Source organism: Bacillus rossius, chromosome 1 (assembly GCF_032445375.1).
Source record: "Bacillus rossius redtenbacheri isolate Brsri chromosome 1, Brsri_v3, whole genome shotgun sequence".
In the NCBI taxonomy this organism is placed as follows: Eukaryota; Metazoa; Arthropoda; class Insecta; order Phasmatodea; family Bacillidae; genus Bacillus; species Bacillus rossius.
Genome location: NC_086330.1, coordinates 365,416,310 through 365,435,712, shown reverse-complemented (window position 1 = coordinate 365,435,712; position 19,403 = coordinate 365,416,310). Strand labels below are relative to the sequence as shown.

Sequence of the window (19,403 nt, the reverse complement as noted above, 5' to 3'; positions counted from 1 at the left end):
TAGAAATTGTTTTTATAAACTTTTTCAAGTGTATTTATACAAGTACGGGTTATGTTACCGTATGCATAATTTATTTGCATTGTTAATTACTACTTTTTTGATTAATTATTGTTTAAAATTAATCAATTAATATGATTATTCAGCATATTTATTGAGTTTAATTATTAATCGAAATGTATTTTGATTATATTAATATTGAATTCTGAGTATATATTTAAATTTGATCGTATTTATACTGTACCAACCGTATTTATATAATTCCAGCTCTTTAATTATTTGCATGAAAAATGTAAGTTCGTTTTTATTTTTTTATTATTATGCCAAGTAAATATAACTTCTAACACAAGTACCCTACAAGCACCCATTTTCTTTCCCATGCGAAGATGGTGCAACTACTTTTCGGCGATGATATATTTTGCGTGACGGTTGAAACACGGGTCTCGAGGAAACAAACGAATGAAGCCGCGTGGACGTGGCGGCAAGCCTCCTCCCCGGCCGCGCGCGCGCCTGCTTGTTAGTAAACACGTGGCAGACGAGCCCCTTATCAGATGGTCGGTCCCTGCTCGGGGGCAGCGGCGGCGGCGGGCCCGCCGGGACGGAAATAGCCGGCGGCGGCGAATACCGCGGGCGGACTTGGCAGGCGGCGGCCACAGTGTGCCTCGAAAACACGGACACCTGCGGAGACGGGGCGACCGCCGGGGCCATTTGTTGGATTATCGCCATGATACGCGGGAATCAGAATATACTGTATCAGTCCACATACTTATTAAGTTCTTTATTACAACACATTTCACATAACCGTCGTCACATACATTTTATCAGGAGAAGAACCCCCAAAAAAACAAAACAAACCCACAATGTAAGTACCTACAGTACAACACAAATTCATTGTTCCCAGCACCTGTTTAATAAACTTCTTTACAAAATAAAATCAACATGGCAACACATTCTAACACCATTGCGCTGTGTCCGGCTGCTTAAGATCGGGGAAGGCGCCAGCAGTGCTGATAAAGTCTCAAAGCTCAGGACACAGCCAACTGTCTGGTCAGCTGAGAGTGGTAAAGGGGCTGAGGCGGTGACTATGCTGGGTCGGTGGCCGCAGCCGCTGGTCGTTGCCGAAGCTCTAACACCACAAAAGGGAGCGATCCCCAACAGTTACGTTTCAAATAATAAGCTCTGGAATTCATCTAAAACGAACTGGAATGTCACTCCCACCCTACGCTGATAGGGTGCATATGTGGGAGGGGAACTTGAGAATGCCGGCCCGTAGGTCGGAATAATCTGCTTTAGCTATTCCCCCGCCCCCCCCCCCCCCCCCTTGCAAGTTAAATCATCGGTGTCTTCTGGAAGTGACCACAACCATGGTACATAGTTAACGTAACAGCGTTTATTCACCGAATGTTTTAGAAATGACTAGATGCACCTTTTCAAACACGCAGTAAAATACGTGACTTGGAGGATTGTACGTATCGCGAATGAGCGCGCGTTATACCCTTGTTTCCGGGAGCCGCTCCTGAGGACCACATGCGGTGCGCAGAGCTTCACAAGAAACATAGCCGTTTGGAAACGGCTCAAGTTATCAGTGTGTCAGGTTGGAGTCTTTCTTTTTTTTCACATTGCGCTCGTCAAAAGATAAGTGTCTCTTGCACATGCCTGTCTGATGTATTTAAAACAAAATAAAGAGCATGGATGACTATTAAATAACGTGTAGCGCCTCAATTGTATTAATAGGAAGACCTCGGTAAACGTTTATGTTTCGATACGAACATTTATGGTAATTTTTGTGCGCCCATGTATGTTTGAATGTAACAGTTGGTTCTTTGAAGTCACTAATAATAGTACATTCCTGTTTGCGTATTTGCTGTTACGGGGAGTACGGATAAGTATTTTTATTTCCGTTTTTTTTTCTAAGACAAGTGAAAATAGCTAAAAATCCATGTTTTCTAAATAATTTTCAGACAGGGAACACTCGGTACAGTATCTTGAAAGCACTCAAGCGACATGCATTACACCTCCATCTGCATTTCTTCGCTATGCAGTGTCATGGTGACCGCTCAGATGTCACAGTTGCCCTGTGCACTTGGCGGCGACTCCGCGCTAGAAGCACCAGCGAGCATCGCTGCCCCGACGAGATGTAGATCACAGTCGAGCGATCAAGACCCCCAATGAGCTGCCGTCTGGGTGTCCTGCTCCCCCCTACCCCCCTACCCCCCTACCACCCTACCCGATTACAGAACTAGGAAGGAGACTCTTACACTGGAAACTGAAACCATGTTTCGCGCGACATGTGACGCTATCTGTTGGGTGGGCCTACAACAACTAGCAAAAAAATAATTACATAAACAAATAAAAATAAAAACTCGGGATAGAATTTCTAGTGCAAGATTTTATGTTAGTAATGTTAATTTATCTACTTGACGACTAATCACTTAGTAACAGTGATTACAGCTGTGCGAAGTGCGAAGAACACTTAAAGCTGTTTTTGTAACAAAAAGGTCATGCTACGTAGAAATGAGTAGGAGATGCAAACATTTCTGGTTTGCCACACCAAAAAATATGTAGCTAACAAAAGGGAGTGAATTTATTTCCACTGGTTGGTTTGCTTGATGATAACACATGTATTACTTCTCACACTGAATGTAGCTATGCTAGCAATGTATTGTGAAAGCCACCATCTGGCGGACGGGCCCGAAACTGCTTCCAAAAAGCTAGGCCTCGGTTTCGGCAGTTACAGTTTCTCCCCCATGCCCGACCCACTCTCCTCCCTCCATTCGCCTGCACACAGCGGGAGTGTCCTAAACACGCACTGCAAATAATCAACGTATACATTGTATGGCAAATTTACCATATATATATATATATATATATATATATATATATATATATATATAAATAATGGGATGTTGGTATGTATGACGTCGGTAAACTCCGACACAGTTTGACCGATCGGCCATGAAAGTTGGCACATCGAATTTTTTTTTCTTTCATTTTTTGTAACTCGCCGCTAGATGGCGCTGCAGCGCATCAACTTCTACACCGTTCAACCGATCGCCATGGGTAGACAGAAAATCGTAGGTCATAGACATGCAAACAGTAATTGTCAGCCCGGGCAACGCCGTATGTAATATTTATCATACATTAATGAGAAATATGTTTACCATTACACCCGCATTACAGGTTTGCTTTGGTAAATCGTCCACTCTTTTTTTTCTTGTTTGTAGTGTAATACTACGGTATTATCAGACTAACTGAAACTGTTTATTATTGTTTTACGTTCGAGGTTAATACCGCTTCCCGATACTTTCGGCAGTGTTTTGTTTTGTTTCACGCATGGCGGCGCGCGCAGCTCGTGCTGCGTCGTCATGACAACTGCTAAAATAAATAATCGCGCGGCGTTTGGAACAGCTTTAACGAGCCTATGCTTGATTGATATTGACATTTCATTGGCTTCATTAAAAAGGACGCTAACGTGTCGCGGCCGTGATTGGCCCTTTTCAATTAACAATTTAATTTCGGCAAGAGAGAAGAAAAAGAGTGGAAAATGACGCCATTTAGTGCGTGTGGTAGTGTATTCCCTCTGGGAATATTTCGTTCGTGGCGATGCTAATTTCGGCGTTATTGATCTGGAAATTACGTCAAAATACTGGGCAATGTTAATTGACGCCCTGTAATTGAATGCAGAATAATCGCATTCAATTCACGTGAGCGACGAAGTATTTTACGAACGACATTAAGCATCTATAGTTAAGGTATGGTCTGCATCATCGCTATATATTAAAATTGGCGTAAATTTTACCGTCAACATACGCGAACTATAATTATATAAACTTTGGATTATCATAAAATTAGTAGAACATTGACTTTCGGCGATTAACAGCAAATTTACTCACATTGGCACAAACTATATGTACACAAGTCCAGAAGTCTTTTGGTTAGGCGTTTCATGCTCGAGCAAGCCGGAGCAAAACCCCAAAACTTTTACTCAGTGAACAATTTCAGGAACTTTATTTATTTTGTATTTTATTCAAGAGTCAGGTTATCTACGACATCCCATAGACTTTATTTAATATTTGTTTGTTTGGTTATTATTTCCATGACTCGAGGTTTCTCATTATGATTAAAACAATAAAATAAGTTTTTTTGTGTTATTTTGTTGTTAATTCTTGATGACCTCTGGCGCCCTAGTATTAAGTCCTGGAATAACGTTCTGAGTAATTAAAAATGGAAAATCTTAGTTTCATCACGTACACGTTTGTGTACAGAAGGGAATAAGAGACACAACATTTTTTTTTCTGGCGCACGAACTGTGGGGCCGATAGTGTGCATATTTGTATTGTGTTCTTATGTTGTAAGTTATAAGTAAATATGGAAACTAGGGGAAGGAGTAGACGTGTCAGTCAGGACAGCTCCAGGGACAGCAGTGTGGAGTCTACACACTCTGTAGATGTGTCTGTTCCCACATCACCTAGCCAAGTACCTAACACAGATTTTGTTACCCCAGTAACACAGGCTGGAGCGGCTAGAGTGGATGTGACACAACCCCAAGCTACCACCACACCACACACACACTTACCTGCATTGCCAGCTGCAGTAAGTAATGAAACAAGTGCTAGCTTGCTCATCATGCTGCAGAGCATGTGGCAGGAGGTGAAAGCTAACCACAAACAACAACAAGCTAGTTTAGAAAAACAGAGTGCTAGGTTGGAGGAAAATCTCAATAGCACTAAAGATAGCATTAAACAACAACTGGAAGTCATAGATAGCACCCTTAAAAGTGAAATGGGTGAAGTTAAGAGTAGTGTGTCTGCTATTTCTGTACGGTTGGCAGAACATGAGAATAACACTGAGACACAGTTGCAGCTAATACAACAACAGTGTAGTAGTACAACAACTAGGTTATCAGCAGAGTTGACTACCCAAACCAGCCAGCTGAATGACAGGTTAAACCAATTAGCTGAGCAAGCTGCTCAGAACAGCTGTGGTCTGAATCAAATTCAATCTACATGCCAGACCATGATTGAAACTGTAGTAATCAATCACACCACAGACATGAGGGAGCAGGTGGACACATTAGTGAAAAGGCAGACCGAGTTTTCACTTGACATAGAGCAGCAGGTAGGCAAGCTACAAGAGAAGGTATTGCAGTTGAGGGTAGACAATCTTACTCGCACCTCCAGTCACCATGTAGCATTGGCCCCAGCCCTGAACACCAATGCCAATGAAATCCTCAGTAGCTGCGATTCACCGCAGGTTGAGCAACCTGAGCTCCCAATCACACGCTCCAACCCCGCTAACACACACACCACCTTGGATCCCGTTGCATTGATGCACCACCCGGCACGCCAATGGTCAGAGGCGATGCCTAGGTTCTCTGCCCATGAAGGAGAGAATCCAATGAGATTCCTTCGACGTTTCGAGGAATACGCTGACATGTTCAGGCTAAGTGATACTGAACGCCTGAAATGCATGGCAACTGCACTGAGGGACCATGCGTATTACTGGTGGGAGGTATTACAAAGTACCATCACTTCCTACCAAGAATTCAAAAGCCATTTCAAACAGCAGTTTTGGAATGTGAAAATACAGGGAACATTGAGAGCACGCCTGCATACCGAGCGGTATGATAGCAAGAAGAACCGAACTCTGGAGACACACTTGTCTCAAATGTTCGAGAGGACGCGCTACCTCGAACCAGAGATGGGTGATATTGAGTTCATGGCGATGGTGACCTCCCAGCTACCCATCAAGTACCAAGTACATTTGACAGGGCGCAGCTTCCACAATATCACAGAGTTCCGCGAACAGGTCCTCGCTTTCGACCGACTGGAGCGGCTGTCCAGGAACAACAATAGTGAGGTGGAGAAAGACCTCAAGCCTACACATCAGAAGGCAGCACCACTCTACACACCCTGGCAGCGTGGTAACGACGGCGGCAAGGCCAACGTCCACTGCACGTCATGGCAGCCTGCGAAACAGTACCGGACAGGGAAGTGGAAGACCAGGAGGGAATTCCAACCTCAACATCAAGGAAACCGCCAGCCGAAGAAACCCTACACCCACAACCAAAACCAGTGGTGGGGAAAGCATTACCGTCCTGAAGATCCAAATGGAAGGCCACCCAGGTGGGAGTACAGGAGTTACTCTAACCGTCAGCCGCCCAACAATATGCAACAGCATATGTTGCATCCCCCTGTAGCAGACACCGCTCCTGTGAATCAATCACCAGCGAGTTTCTCTACACTCAACCATCCTCCAACCACATCGTATCCCATGCAGCGAGGATATTTTGCTCGGCAGCAGCCGATCCCACCCAACTGCACAGGAACGCAGCCTCAGCAGACTGCGAATTGCAGCTACACTCAAGCTGTAATTGAGGAGCATCAAAATAATTATGCTCAGTAAGATCGGAGGTGTTACCACCGAAATTAATACCGGAATGCGACAAACCAGAACAAGACATGGAGAGGCCAACTCAGGAAGAAATTGAAGAACTGGTACGAGATAAATTAACAAGAGAAGCCGACCTTAGGAAGAAAAGGAAGCCAGCATCCAGGATCAGTAAATTCACTGTAGGAGACTTAGTTCTACGCCGTACAGCACCAACTAGTAACAAGTGGGCTCATCTAGCGAAGAAACTATTTTTATTGTACTCAGGTCCCTACAAAGTAGTAGCTGTGGAGAAATGTAACTGCTACACTCTACAGGACCCTGATACAGGAAAAATTGTAGGGAATTACAATTTGAGTCAGCTTAGGCCTTACAAAACACCTGTGGTGGATTAGAACACCAAATATGTACCATTATTACTTGTGTTATGCTAAAAAAATCATTGTATTGTTTATGTTACTAAGGAAATTTAATTATATATATCCTCGTAAGTTGATAGAGGTAATCCAGGTGTATAGGTACCTCATTGCTTCGATATGGTAATTTATATTCGAAGAATTAGGGTGTTTGTCAGTTGATGATTTTATTCCAACTGATATTTGTGCTTGGAGCATATGTGTTGCCTGAGCGTTGGTTTGGTACATTGTCCTAGAGGGACATACCAAATATTATGTACTGTGTGTACAGTTACTGTGTTGAGACACAGTTATTATCACCCTAATAGTCGAGTTCGACCATATTAGCAATGGATATACACGTGAGGTTTAAATAAAATTTGGCATAAGATGTGTACAAACACTATGTGACATATTACAATGTATAACTAATGCAACACACAACTAAATACTACATATAATTAATGGCCTAAAGATGAGTTGACTAATATCCTACTAAATGAACACACTTGTTGGTATGAGTACTTACAGTTTGATCCAGGCTACTGCCTTGCCCCTACCTATGCTTCTTCATCGTCTAGTAGTTAATAAAGCACTTTGATTGGGTTCCCACAGGACACCCGAAACGATAAGTGGATATCAACTTCATCCACACTCTTATGAATAGGATGTAAAAACACTCCACTTTATATTGAGAAAAAGAAGAAATGAAATATAAAGAATTTTAAAGATTGTCTTTAATGAACAGCTTTAAAAACATAAACACTATACACTAGCACTCAATCAATAATATTTATCTTGAGGTTATTGTCATTATTTCATAGCTGAGAAGCAAATAATGTCTCTTCTTGTAAATAAGTGTATCTATTGTGTAACATATAATGAGGGAAAATATTCACATATGATATGTGAGAAGCATATTAAATATGCTAATATGTTATTGAAAGCCCAATATTATTGACAAATCTCAATTAAGAAATTGAATGTAATTATTTACTAGGTGAGGATATTATGTTGATAACATCCATAAAATATATTTTATTTATTCATCACCTACAACAAAGGTAAACAATAACCTGTTGTTATTGCAAAGTACTATGCAATGTTATTGTTGCAAATACTGTTTATTTATGCATTACCTTATTATTTAACAGAGTTATTATATATTCAACTAAGGTTTATATTTATTATTAAGTTGTTATGAATTATTAATTTTATGAGTTTGAGGAATCTCGAGTCATTTAATTTATGTTAGACTAGGGGAGCAAGAGAAGAAGAGGGGTTAGTGATAGCATGAGGCACGATCACAGGACGCTGTATATTCATATCGCGCGAGTAATAAGAACTGTTATAGGACGTGTGATTAACGTGTGTGTGTCTTCTGATTGCCGACGAACTGAACGAGTTTTGTTGCGGTCCCCTTCGACACCGTCTGCAGCAGTAGATGCAGCTGCAGCAGTAGCAGCAGCAGCAGCAGTAGTCCAAGGCACATGTAGAGTCATGTGTTGGACATTTGACTCAGCAGCTCGTACCAGTTGGTACGACCCCAGCGAACACGCCGCAGACCCGGTGGGTCCGCATCAGCACGACACCACAGCATCCATCGTGATGTCATTGGTGACATCAGGTGATGCGATCATCGATGAACAGCACACTGGTCCAGCAGTCTTCACGACGTCGATCGCCTACAACAGTGTATTGTTGGCTGAACCGCCATCCCAGCACTGTGGTTTACACCGCAGTAGACCTCTCTGCTCAGCTGTCACTTACCATGTATGGAGATTGGTGAGCCTTCTTCTGCATCCTTGCTTCGCCTAATCAGGTAACTGATATTCCACAACATGTAGACAGATCATGTTTACAAACAACAGTGCGACTGTCCAGCCTACGAAGAGTAGTGTCGTTTGGCAAGAGAATAACGTTTTTCAACTTTCATCGCAATGTTGCCAACTTGTGAAGTAACCAGTTCCAGTTATTAGTTTTACGATCTAAATTGAATTTAACTTTTTGGACAGTGAAATATAAATTTATATCGGGAGCGGCACTGTAATACTACGGTATTATCAGACTAACTGAAACTGTTTATTATTGTTTTACGTTCGAGGTTAATACCGCTTCCCGATACTTTCGGCAGTGTTTTGTTTTGTTTCACGCATGGCGGCGCGCGCAGCTCGTGCTGCGTCGTCATGACAACTGCTAAAATAAATAATCGCGCGGCGTTTGGAACAGCTTTAACGAGCCTATGCTTGATTGATATTGACATTTCATTGGCTTCATTAAAAAGGACGCTAACGTGTCGCGGCCGTGATTGGCCCTTTTCAATTAACAATTTAATTTCGGCAAGAGAGAAGAAAAAGAGTGGAAAATGACGCCATTTAGTGCGTGTGGTAGTGTATTCCCTCTGGGAATATTTCGTTCGTGGCGATGCTAATTTCGGCGTTATTGATCTGGAAATTACGTCAAAATACTGGGCAATGTTAATTGACGCCCTGTAATTGAATGCAGAATAATCGCATTCAATTCACGTGAGCGACGAAGTATTTTACGAACGACATTAAGCATCTATAGTTAAGGTATGGTCTGCATCATCGCTATATATTAAAATTGGCGTAAATTTTACCGTCAACATACGCGAACTATAATTATATAAACTTTGGATTATCATAAAATTAGTAGAACATTGACTTTCGGCGATTAACAGCAAATTTACTCACATTGGCACAAACTATATGTACACAAGTCCAGAAGTCTTTTGGTTAGGCGTTTCATGCTCGAGCAAGCCGGAGCAAAACCCCAAAACTTTTACTCAGTGAACAATTTCAGGAACTTTATTTATTTTGTATTTTATTCAAGAGTCAGGTTATCTACGACATCCCATAGACTTTATTTAATATTTGTTTGTTTGGTTATTATTTCCATGACTCGAGGTTTCTCATTATGATTAAAACAATAAAATAAGTTTTTTTGTGTTATTTTGTTGTTAATTCTTGATGACCTCTGGCGCCCTAGTATTAAGTCCTGGAATAACGTTCTGAGTAATTAAAAATGGAAAATCTTAGTTTCATCACGTACACGTTTGTGTACAGTAGCTACGTTGGTATCTGCACCGTTCTGTTCCTACTAGTGGGAAGCCTACGATTCACTCGTCCTCCTGGACATACCCGAATACTCACGTTGGCAAGCCTTCTTTTCACAGACGAGAGAGCCAAATCCGAAGTTCCCCGAAGTTCATGCTCGCTAGCTTTTTATTTCTCCGTACCACAACAGGTGTATTTATTTGGGGGAAACCGTTTACATGATTTCACAGTATCTTTAATGTAGCTATCCTAACCAAATCAACCTTCCACAATGTTTTAAAGTATTTATAATGTAGCTAACCTAACCTAATTGACCATTAGTTATCATGAGTTGTATATTTATTTACAATGAACAAAAAAAAAAAACCGAAGATGCACGATCGGACGTTTGGATCTCTCGTCTGTTGAAAGAAGGCTTGCCAACGTGAGTATTCGGGTATGTCCAGAAGGACGTGTGAATCGTACTAGTGACACGTGTGACGTGGTTGCCGGTCACGTGGCCAGGGCCGTGAGACGGAAACTACGCAACTGGGGGGTCGTTACCACAAAGCCGAAATACCACTACGCAGAACGTACAATAACGCCGAATACCATAACGCCGAATGCCAAATTGACCGCAACGCCGACAGCTAGAAAACAGAAATACAGTAACGCCGAAAAATGTACCACAACCTAACCTAACCTAGGCTAGCCTAACCTAGCCTAACTTAGCCTAACCTTACCTTACCTTACCTAACCTAACCTTTGTGGCAGTCCTGCAATGACATTTTTCGGCGTTAATGTATTTCGACGTTGTGGTACACAGCAGTTTTCTAGCTGTCGACGTTGTAGTCAATTTGGCATTCGGCGTTATTGTACGTTCGGCGTTGTGGTGCGTCCCGCATCTGCCCGGATGGCGAGTCGCCTGCTGCAAGACCAAGCGCGACAGTGCAACAATGTAGTGTTTCACACGCTCGCGACACCAGCGTGTGGACGCTAATGGGAGACTCCTCGACGAAAGACGATTACGTCAGTTATTGCGTTTTGTGCGTGCGCCTATTTTAGTTAGAAGTGCATTTCGTGCAGCCTGTCTGTCTCTGTCCTTGGATCGCCTCTTTGTTGGCAATACTCTGATGCCAGAACCCACGTCAACGTCGGCCTTGTTTCCCTACGGGCGGAACACATTGGGTCGTATCTCAGGAGCGTGCACCCTATCTGTTGACGAGGCGTTTCGTCCTTGGATTCCCTCTCTCTCGGCAATACTCCGTTTAAACATCCACACGTTTCAGCAACTTGGTCATGTACTGTAATGACAAAACAAAAGTGTATTTGAAACATTGTGTTTTGTAAAGTAAAATTTGGAATGAGATTATTGACATTTTCTTGGTTTATTTAATTAAAAGCATCATCTGATATTATTCTTTATTTTTAACGAGTGGTAATTAAAATTTCATCTTGTATTTAACTTTTTTCAACATTTTTTATTATTTCATTTTAAATTAATAATGTTTGTTTTTTTGAGCATAGGATTAAATATTATGGAATGCCTTATCAATAGTGGAGACTACTAAAAAAAAAGTTTCTCCTGTGAAATAATAATTGGTGTTAGGCATTGAATTATTTATTTTGTCAGAATGACTGTAACTGTGATATACTGCCAATAAACACCAATTCATAATTTTAAAAAATCAACAGACAGTACAACTGAAAAAAATTTAACTTTTAATAAAAATATGGTACTTATACAAAATAAAATTGTAATGTTAGCAAGCCAGGTAATATCAACCTGGCAGTAGTTGGCGATGTTTGCTCTGTATTGCAATCTAAGCGTGAGACAGACTATATAGCGCGCATCTCATCCTTAGTTTGCAGTGTCCTTTTCAATGGGCATTTGCTCTCTCTTTCCAATGCACGATATCTGCTGTAGAGTCAGCTAGTGTAATTATGTAAATTATTAAATATACTTAATAATTCCAGTTTCTCTAGCCTTCCTCTATCAGTTTTAAGAATTGTTTCTAGAAGTTTGTGTCGGAAAGTCAAAATTACAGTGTGTCAAAATTTATGTTAAATACTAATTTCGTGAATAGACCTGGTAATGACGTGTAAACAAATTCAAATGTAATATTTATATTTGCGTGTAAGGTTTTGTGCAGACGGTGACAATATACTTCGACAAGCACAATATCACACTTTACATAAATATCTTAACTAAAATAGTTTATGTTAAAATACAGATGGAATTTGTTATTATTCTCGACTTCAAAGCTTCTACCAATTCTTTCATTAGAGTAATTTATCTTTAGGTTAAAATGTTAATCGTTTATGTGTTGTTTATTTTAAACTAGCTTCAGTCCGCAGAGCGTGGACTACTGGGTACGTAACTTGCAGTACCCGTCAAACAAAATGGCAACAGGTTCTTTCAATATCAAGTTCTATCTATACTATCATATTATTATTAGGTTCGGGATCGCGATTCCGTAATTTAAATGATAAATCTAAAGATGAACAAGTACACGGTCTTTCTATACAAAGAATACGTTTGATAACAAAAATTTCTAGTTCGGTGAAAAATGTTCGTCTTGTTTAAGTCGTCATTCGTGAGGATACTTGTTTAGTCAGCGAATCTTCGGGTGATGGGGTAAGGGACCAAACCTTGCTGCAGGATACCCACGAGACGTGTAGGCTCTCGGAGGATCCTTGGTCCGCCTCAGTCAGGACTGCGAACTCGGTGTTGCTCCTCCGGTCTCTAGCGGGCGGCAGGAATACGCGCCGTCACGACTCCATCCTTCGGGCTGTGGGCGGCAACTGGGCTGGACTGCACGACGGTCATCCTTCCCGGGCTCGAACTGCGACTTTTCATTATTCGACTGAATTCTTCTTTCTTCAGGATGATCAACGGCATCTATTCTTCGCAGTTTCAAAGCAATTTATATTCATTAGACGCTCTCTTGAAATCTGGATATTCGTCGTACTCTCTTCTTAAATAATTGTTTGAATTCTTGACGTTTAAGTTTTATCTTCGTTGATTCAAATTAGTAATTAGTAATTCCTTCGGACTCTGATTCAATATTAGCATTAATAAACATTTTCAATTCTTCTAGGAATAGTCAATTATCAATTAAGGTCGAAATCGTTGCGTTTTTAGATGTTGCCTTCATCGAGTCTCAATTTGTTCTAAAGAACCTTTTTCCCGTTACTAATAAACGACTCTCTTAAAGTTGTTGATAAAACAAAACTATTAAAATTACTACCGATTACTGTCGTTGTTCATCTTTAAATTAATATTAGTTTCAAAAAATACTGCTTTACTAGCTTTGACAATAATTTAAAATAAAATTTAACATCGAGTAATCCATAGACAAAACGATAACCAAAGAACTTTAAATCTGAATTACTCATAGATGACAAATGTAAACATGCGGAATAAAGTGTAATTAAACAAAATAAATACTAAGGAAATTAAATATTTACTTTCTATAAAGGCTAAATATTGCCTTTATACTGCTATTAGCGCTGTCCTTATTTCAGTGTGCTCTGTTGCCAGATACATGCAAAGAGCACAAAATTTTTGGACACAAATTTATAATACAAAAAAATTAATCTATTTAAGAAAAAATTAATTTTAAATAGTAAAATTTGTAATGAGATTTTTCGGAAATATAAGTTATTGTTGTATTTAATCACGAGCTTCATCTAATAATATTAATTTCTTTCTTCTAAGAAAATTTATCTGGAATATGCCATCTTGGTGTCAACCAATTTCGTCACTAATTTTTTAAAAATATTTTTGAATATTAAAAATTTTGATCTCTGTTCGACCATAGAAATTAATTTATCAAATGCATTATTATTGGTATTGACCGTCTCCTATAAATAGTTTCTCCTGTAAAATAATATTTTTGGTGTTTAGAATTGATAATTTTTCCTTCCATTAATGTCCATATAGAACTGTAATAACTATCGAAATGCACTATTTTATGGTCTCACATAAAATCAAAAATTTGTAAAAAGTTAAAATCTACCAAAACATGTTATAATTGTTGGTAGTGTACTGATGTTAGCAAGCTCGGGAGCATCAGTCTGGCAACAGTGTGTGCTGCAGTCTGAGCGCGAGACAGACTCTGAGGCGTCGCTTTTAGCCCGCGGGTGGGCGCGCCCGAGGGCGGTGACGTCACCGGGCACTGCTGCAGCCGACCGGCGCGGTCTCCCTGCGGTCCTGAACCCTCGCTCCACCCACTCGTCCGCTCTCCTTCACGCGCCAATCATTACGTTCACAAACTAAACGCGAAGATAGACAGAAACAGTTCGTTAAAGAGTGTTCGAGGCCAGCATGATTTGAGCGGGATACTTACACAAAAATGAGTCCTCCGCTGGGCGATGTCTCATGCAAAAGCCACCAGTACTTTTCAGTAAAGGACCGTCCACAATTTGAATGTCCTTAATCGTGTCCGATGGACACGCGACACTCTGACGTCATGGGTGGTGTGGGCGATGGTCCGAATCTCCCTCGTCCGAATATGTTGGTCAGCTTGAACTTTTTTTCCTAATACGTGTCCTTTGGTAGCATAGAAGAACAACAACAACAACAACAACAACAACAACAACAACACTCGCGATATTTGCTCTTCCTGTTCTCCCGTTTCAAAGAAGTAAACAGAAAATAACGGACATTTGTTGTGGTAACACAAGAACACTGAGACAAAATTTTAGTGCTGTCCTTTTGTGACCGGCGCTTTTCAAAGGCCGAATACATGAATTCATTTTTTGCAGACTACTTCGAATTAATTCATCAGGAATTACTTCTTTACTTGTAAGAATAAACATTATTAAACTCCCACACAACCTTCACAAGTTAATCGGATATTCAAAGCTTAGCTGCGTTCTAAATTACAATGCACGAAAACAATAAATAAAAACATTAGAAAATCATTTATTTTTGGCTCTATATATTTACTGTGCTCTGGTGACGAGTTTATAAATCAGTAGTTCCGGTCATCGGACATCGCAATTGAAGTCAGGGCAGTTTTCCATGCGTCAATGTGATGTCATTCACTTTAGGATAAGGACACGGACCGCCCACAGGATCCGACTGTTGTAGAAGGGCCTTAAACATGACAAAAAAAATTTTTTGACCTTACGTGTTTTTGACATGGTTTTGTTTATGAACTTTAGGCCTAATTTGCTACATTTTTATTTTCACTTAGTTATCTTTCAATTATTTTAAAATATATTTTTTAAAATAATAGTTAACATTACTGAAGAAAAAAATATATGTAAATGATAGTTCCAAGAATATTAGTTGTTACGTGCGTGAAAGAACAGAAAAAAGTTTTAACAATATATACAATTAGCTCAAGGAATTTCAAGAATAAAACCGGTGTTTTTTTTCCCCTCTCAGGATGGAATTATAAAACACTCTTGAATGCCACTTATAAACCAAATCGTTGTATCTTGAAAATGTTCCAAATGTATTATTTTAAAGCTGTTCCAGCCGTGGCATATTGTCAGGAATATATTCCCGAGCTATAATGTTGGTGTCCATGCAGCATGTGCGTGTGTTACGGACGGCGTGGTTGGGGCATGGATATAGTTTACGATCGCCCCAGCTGCTGGAACTGCGAAGCCTGCGTCAGTAGCCAGGGAAACCCTGTTGGCAGCGCTCCCCAGCTATGTATAATCCAATTTCTCAGGAAATCTGCAATTGGGTCAACCCTTCATCATAATTTTCAGTTTGCTGAAAAAAAAAAAAAAGGCCAGGCTTATTCTGCTTAATACTTCCTTGACAGTGCTGTTGATGAAACTAGTAATAATTAGTAAATTCAAGTAACGAAACGCTACACGCGCATGTAACATTTAATTTACCAACATAAACATTCGTAAGTCTAAATATGTCCCAAACTAAGGGTCATGAAAGTATGCTAAAAAGTGAATAAGATAACTTGGCCTGTCATGTGTTGTTAATACAGAAATTGACTAATGCAAAACTATAGGAGGGAATGAGAAGTTTCAATGCTAATTAGTTATAGTAATAAATATATATATGCTAATATTTAATATAAATTAACTAGTATTAGTGTATTGTAAGAGAGCAATGGTCGTATGAATCAAAGAATGATTAGATCAGATGTCACTGTACAACTAAAATAAACATGTGCATTGCATGATTTTACCCAATGTAAACCATTTTTATTGACTACATATACATTTCTTAGGGTGAATTACGAAATGATAGGAAAACATGATGAAAAGTAGTTCATTAATGTATATTTATTAATAATTTATAAAAGTTATTTTTTTTTTTATAATTTTATGTTTATATTAAGGATGGGAAAAACTGTTGGTGATTAGTGCAATAATGGTGTTTAAAAAGAAACTAAAACGAATTGTTACAGTAGTTTCTTTTTACAAAGATTTTGCCTTGAATAATTAGGGTTGATTATATTTGCTATTATTTCTATGATGTCCTTATAGCTATGCTAAGCGTGCTAAGCCCATGCACGTTGCTGTTGCAGGTAGTTCAAGATGGTGGTCAGCGACGCAAGCATTCGCAACATAATGGAGGGGATGGAGAGCACAGCAGGGGTGCGGTTGCATAACCACAGAAGGAAGCTGAAACAGAGGTACCCAACCCTTCAAGCGTACACGCGCAGTCGTGTGTTTGTCACACAGTTCGCCCTGTTCTGAGAAACCCTGCTTCTTTCATCGATGCCTCATACTTATAAAAAAAAAAATAGCCAGTCATGGGGGACTGTCAACAGAAGTGAAAACTTAAAACTTTGTTTTTAAATGTGTAATATGACATCATTTCTACGTCAAATGTACGTAAGGAATTTTTTTTTATTATGTCAGTACGATGTCAGCATTACATCATTTATCCTTACATCATTTTTTAGTCACAACAGATGTCAGTGGTGTGTCAAAATTACGTAAAAATTCATTACCTATCTTTGACTTACCAGTGATGTCAGACCTAGGTCATGTATTCACGTGGCCAAATTAACTTCACTTACTGCTACTACAGGATGTCGGTGATGCGAACTCACAAGATTTTACCCATCCAAAAAAGAGTCCAACACGGAGTATATACAATGTATTAGTGTATATACGCGTATACATGTACACAGGCCGCTGCGATTCGCCAGTCTGGCGCAACACGTCACTAGCATGTCGGTGACGCGAACCCAGAAGTTTTGCCCCTATTGCCCCTATTGCCACTTCAAAAATGGCACGCTGTGTTGGACAGATAAGAAATCTAATAAATGTAATTATTTTGAATGTGGCACACCTGTCCTACAGCTCCGTGGGGAGCTAGGCTCGAATCCCTACTGCGCGGACACACTGGTACTTACCGGCCCGCTCTCAGCGGCGGGCACGCTATGTTAATCGGCGAAGACGACCGCCAGTGGGTCAAGAGATGCCCCACACACCTCAGTCTCTGTACTGGGAAGCTCGTGTTCGAGAGATGAATGCGAACGAGTCAGGGTGACTATCCGGTTTTTATTGGCGCCGTCACCTACATCGACAAGACTCTTGAGTAATCACACAACGGGGAGTTGTTACGTATAAAATAGTTTAATATTGCCAACGGCAAGTATTCCAGCGTAGATGCTGACCAGGACACCGCGTGGCCTGTCCCCGAAAGTACAAATATCGTCGTGCTGTTTGAAACGCTCCGGGGAGCTTTAAAACAGTCTACCGCCGGGGTAGGCCCCGAAGATGAATAGAAAAAGTTTGAAGATTCTTAATGACGGCGGATGTTAACAGATCAGTGACGAGCAGCAGGTTGAAGTCGGCGAGGTGCGGAGATGCTTCCTACCCCGGACGGCGAACGGAAGAGACCGTCTATTGGCCAGGGTGTCGTAGCCGCAGGAAGTGGTCGATTTACCGTTAGTCGATTAATATAGCAAAGCAAATATACATAACATGTTAAAACCCGTTCAAGTATTATACGTTAATTTAGGATTATTTCTACGTATTACAACTGAGGGTGTGCACCGAAAGAGGTCGCGCATGGCGCTGCTCTGTCCTCATAATTAGCTGAAAAGAATTACCCCGGGAAAAAAAAAATTAGTCTTTACACGTGATCACTTGATGGCAGTGGTGTGTCGAACCTACTGAATACTTGTGGTATTGTTGGGTAACGCAGCCTGTGTGAGCATCGTGGAACTACTGGTCCATAACCGTCACAGTTTGATTTTTAAGATTTTTATGAAAAGAAGGACCAAAATGATTTTCAACATCCTCTCCAAAGTCAGAAAACTGATATTCGGAAGATTTCGTCTCCATCGGAACACGGTTGCTAATTTAGATGGATACATCCAATAGATTTTCATACCAAAGGTTCTTGACGTGTAGTATTCATTCATCTTGAGCCAAGTCTCGACAGTGGCCGGGACGAAGCCGTGCTGAAGTGTCGCACACGTGGAAGGGGCTAAGAAACATTTGATCTTGTTTCTGTAACTATGTGCGTTGCATTCGGAGTGGAACCGGGGCAATGGAGCAGTCTCCTCCTCGCGAACGTGAAGCCTTGACTCTGGATCTGACGACAATCTACTGCGATGCAGGCTGCCCGTAACGAGACGAGAGAACAGAGGGGTTTCAGAGCTGCTCTGCGCTAATGATGTTCTGGGCGCGTGCCAGTGCACCGTGCCTTGTGGCCCCTCCCGCCCCCTCTCGCGCGCCTCCCTCGGGTCCTGTTATAACATGTGTTGACTCCTGCTTGCTGAATGCTGTACTATTCTTGGTGCGGTTATAATAATGCAGCCTTGTAAGCTACAATGGCTACTTGGCGTAAGAGGGAGAGATGCTTTATTTTACAGTACTGTGTTAGGTTGTTAGAAGCCAAAGGAGTGTATTTTGTATTCAAAAAAAATATTTAAAGAAAACTACTATTCTTACTGAAATTTTATATGATGTTTATTATTATTATTATTATATTACCAGAATACGTGTTTTAAAATGGGATTTCAAGGTGAACAGTTTATTCATACAGAGTTTTTGTATACTCACATCACCTCATAATCACTATTTCAGTTTGTCTCTGAATCGAACTGTCCTAGATGTTCAGACTCCTAAAACCAATCCTCGCATTTCCATTTCATTATTAAATTTGTGTATGAATTAATAATTTGGTTTTTTACGTTTGATTTTATGCATGTTGATTTTTTACTACATAAAACGTATTATCTGGTTTTATTTGTAGTTTTTTTTTTAAAGAAATGTTGCTAATGTTTCCCTGTTGTACTAAAATCTTTTATCAAATTGGTCTACTATGCAACATAATTTACCTATGGTGATGCTTAAAGTATAGTTCTGCTGACTCTGAATCCACCCAAATTGTTTGGCGGAGGAGGGGGGGGACCTTCCTTTTACTCTGTTCCCAACCACATTATTGATCCAGGGTCACAATAGCCATTTTTAAAGGTAAAATTTTGTTTTGAACCATAAATCATGTTTTGTAACAGTTTTTCTTAATTTTGCAATCTTTGTTTTGTTAAATGATTTTAACAATTTGTGTTTTTCAAGAGTTAGGTGCCCCAGGAGCACAGTTTTATTTTGTATTCAA

At 40.3% G+C, this 19,403-nt stretch overlaps 1 protein-coding gene across 2 annotated transcripts in view; it reads left to right on the top strand.

The window, feature by feature from the left end:
* The window catches only part of LOC134528369 (serine/threonine-protein kinase par-1), a 100,188-nt gene that overhangs the window by 25,972 nt on the left and 54,813 nt on the right, over nucleotides 1-19,403 (top strand). For both annotated transcript variants that reach the window (XM_063361938.1, XM_063361939.1), the window contains exon 2: nucleotides 16,351-16,458. In XM_063361938.1, the coding sequence (XP_063218008.1) occupies nucleotides 16,361-16,458 (98 nt within the window). In that variant the 5' untranslated portion in view covers nucleotides 16,351-16,360. The remainder of the gene's footprint in view (nucleotides 1-16,350; nucleotides 16,459-19,403) is intronic.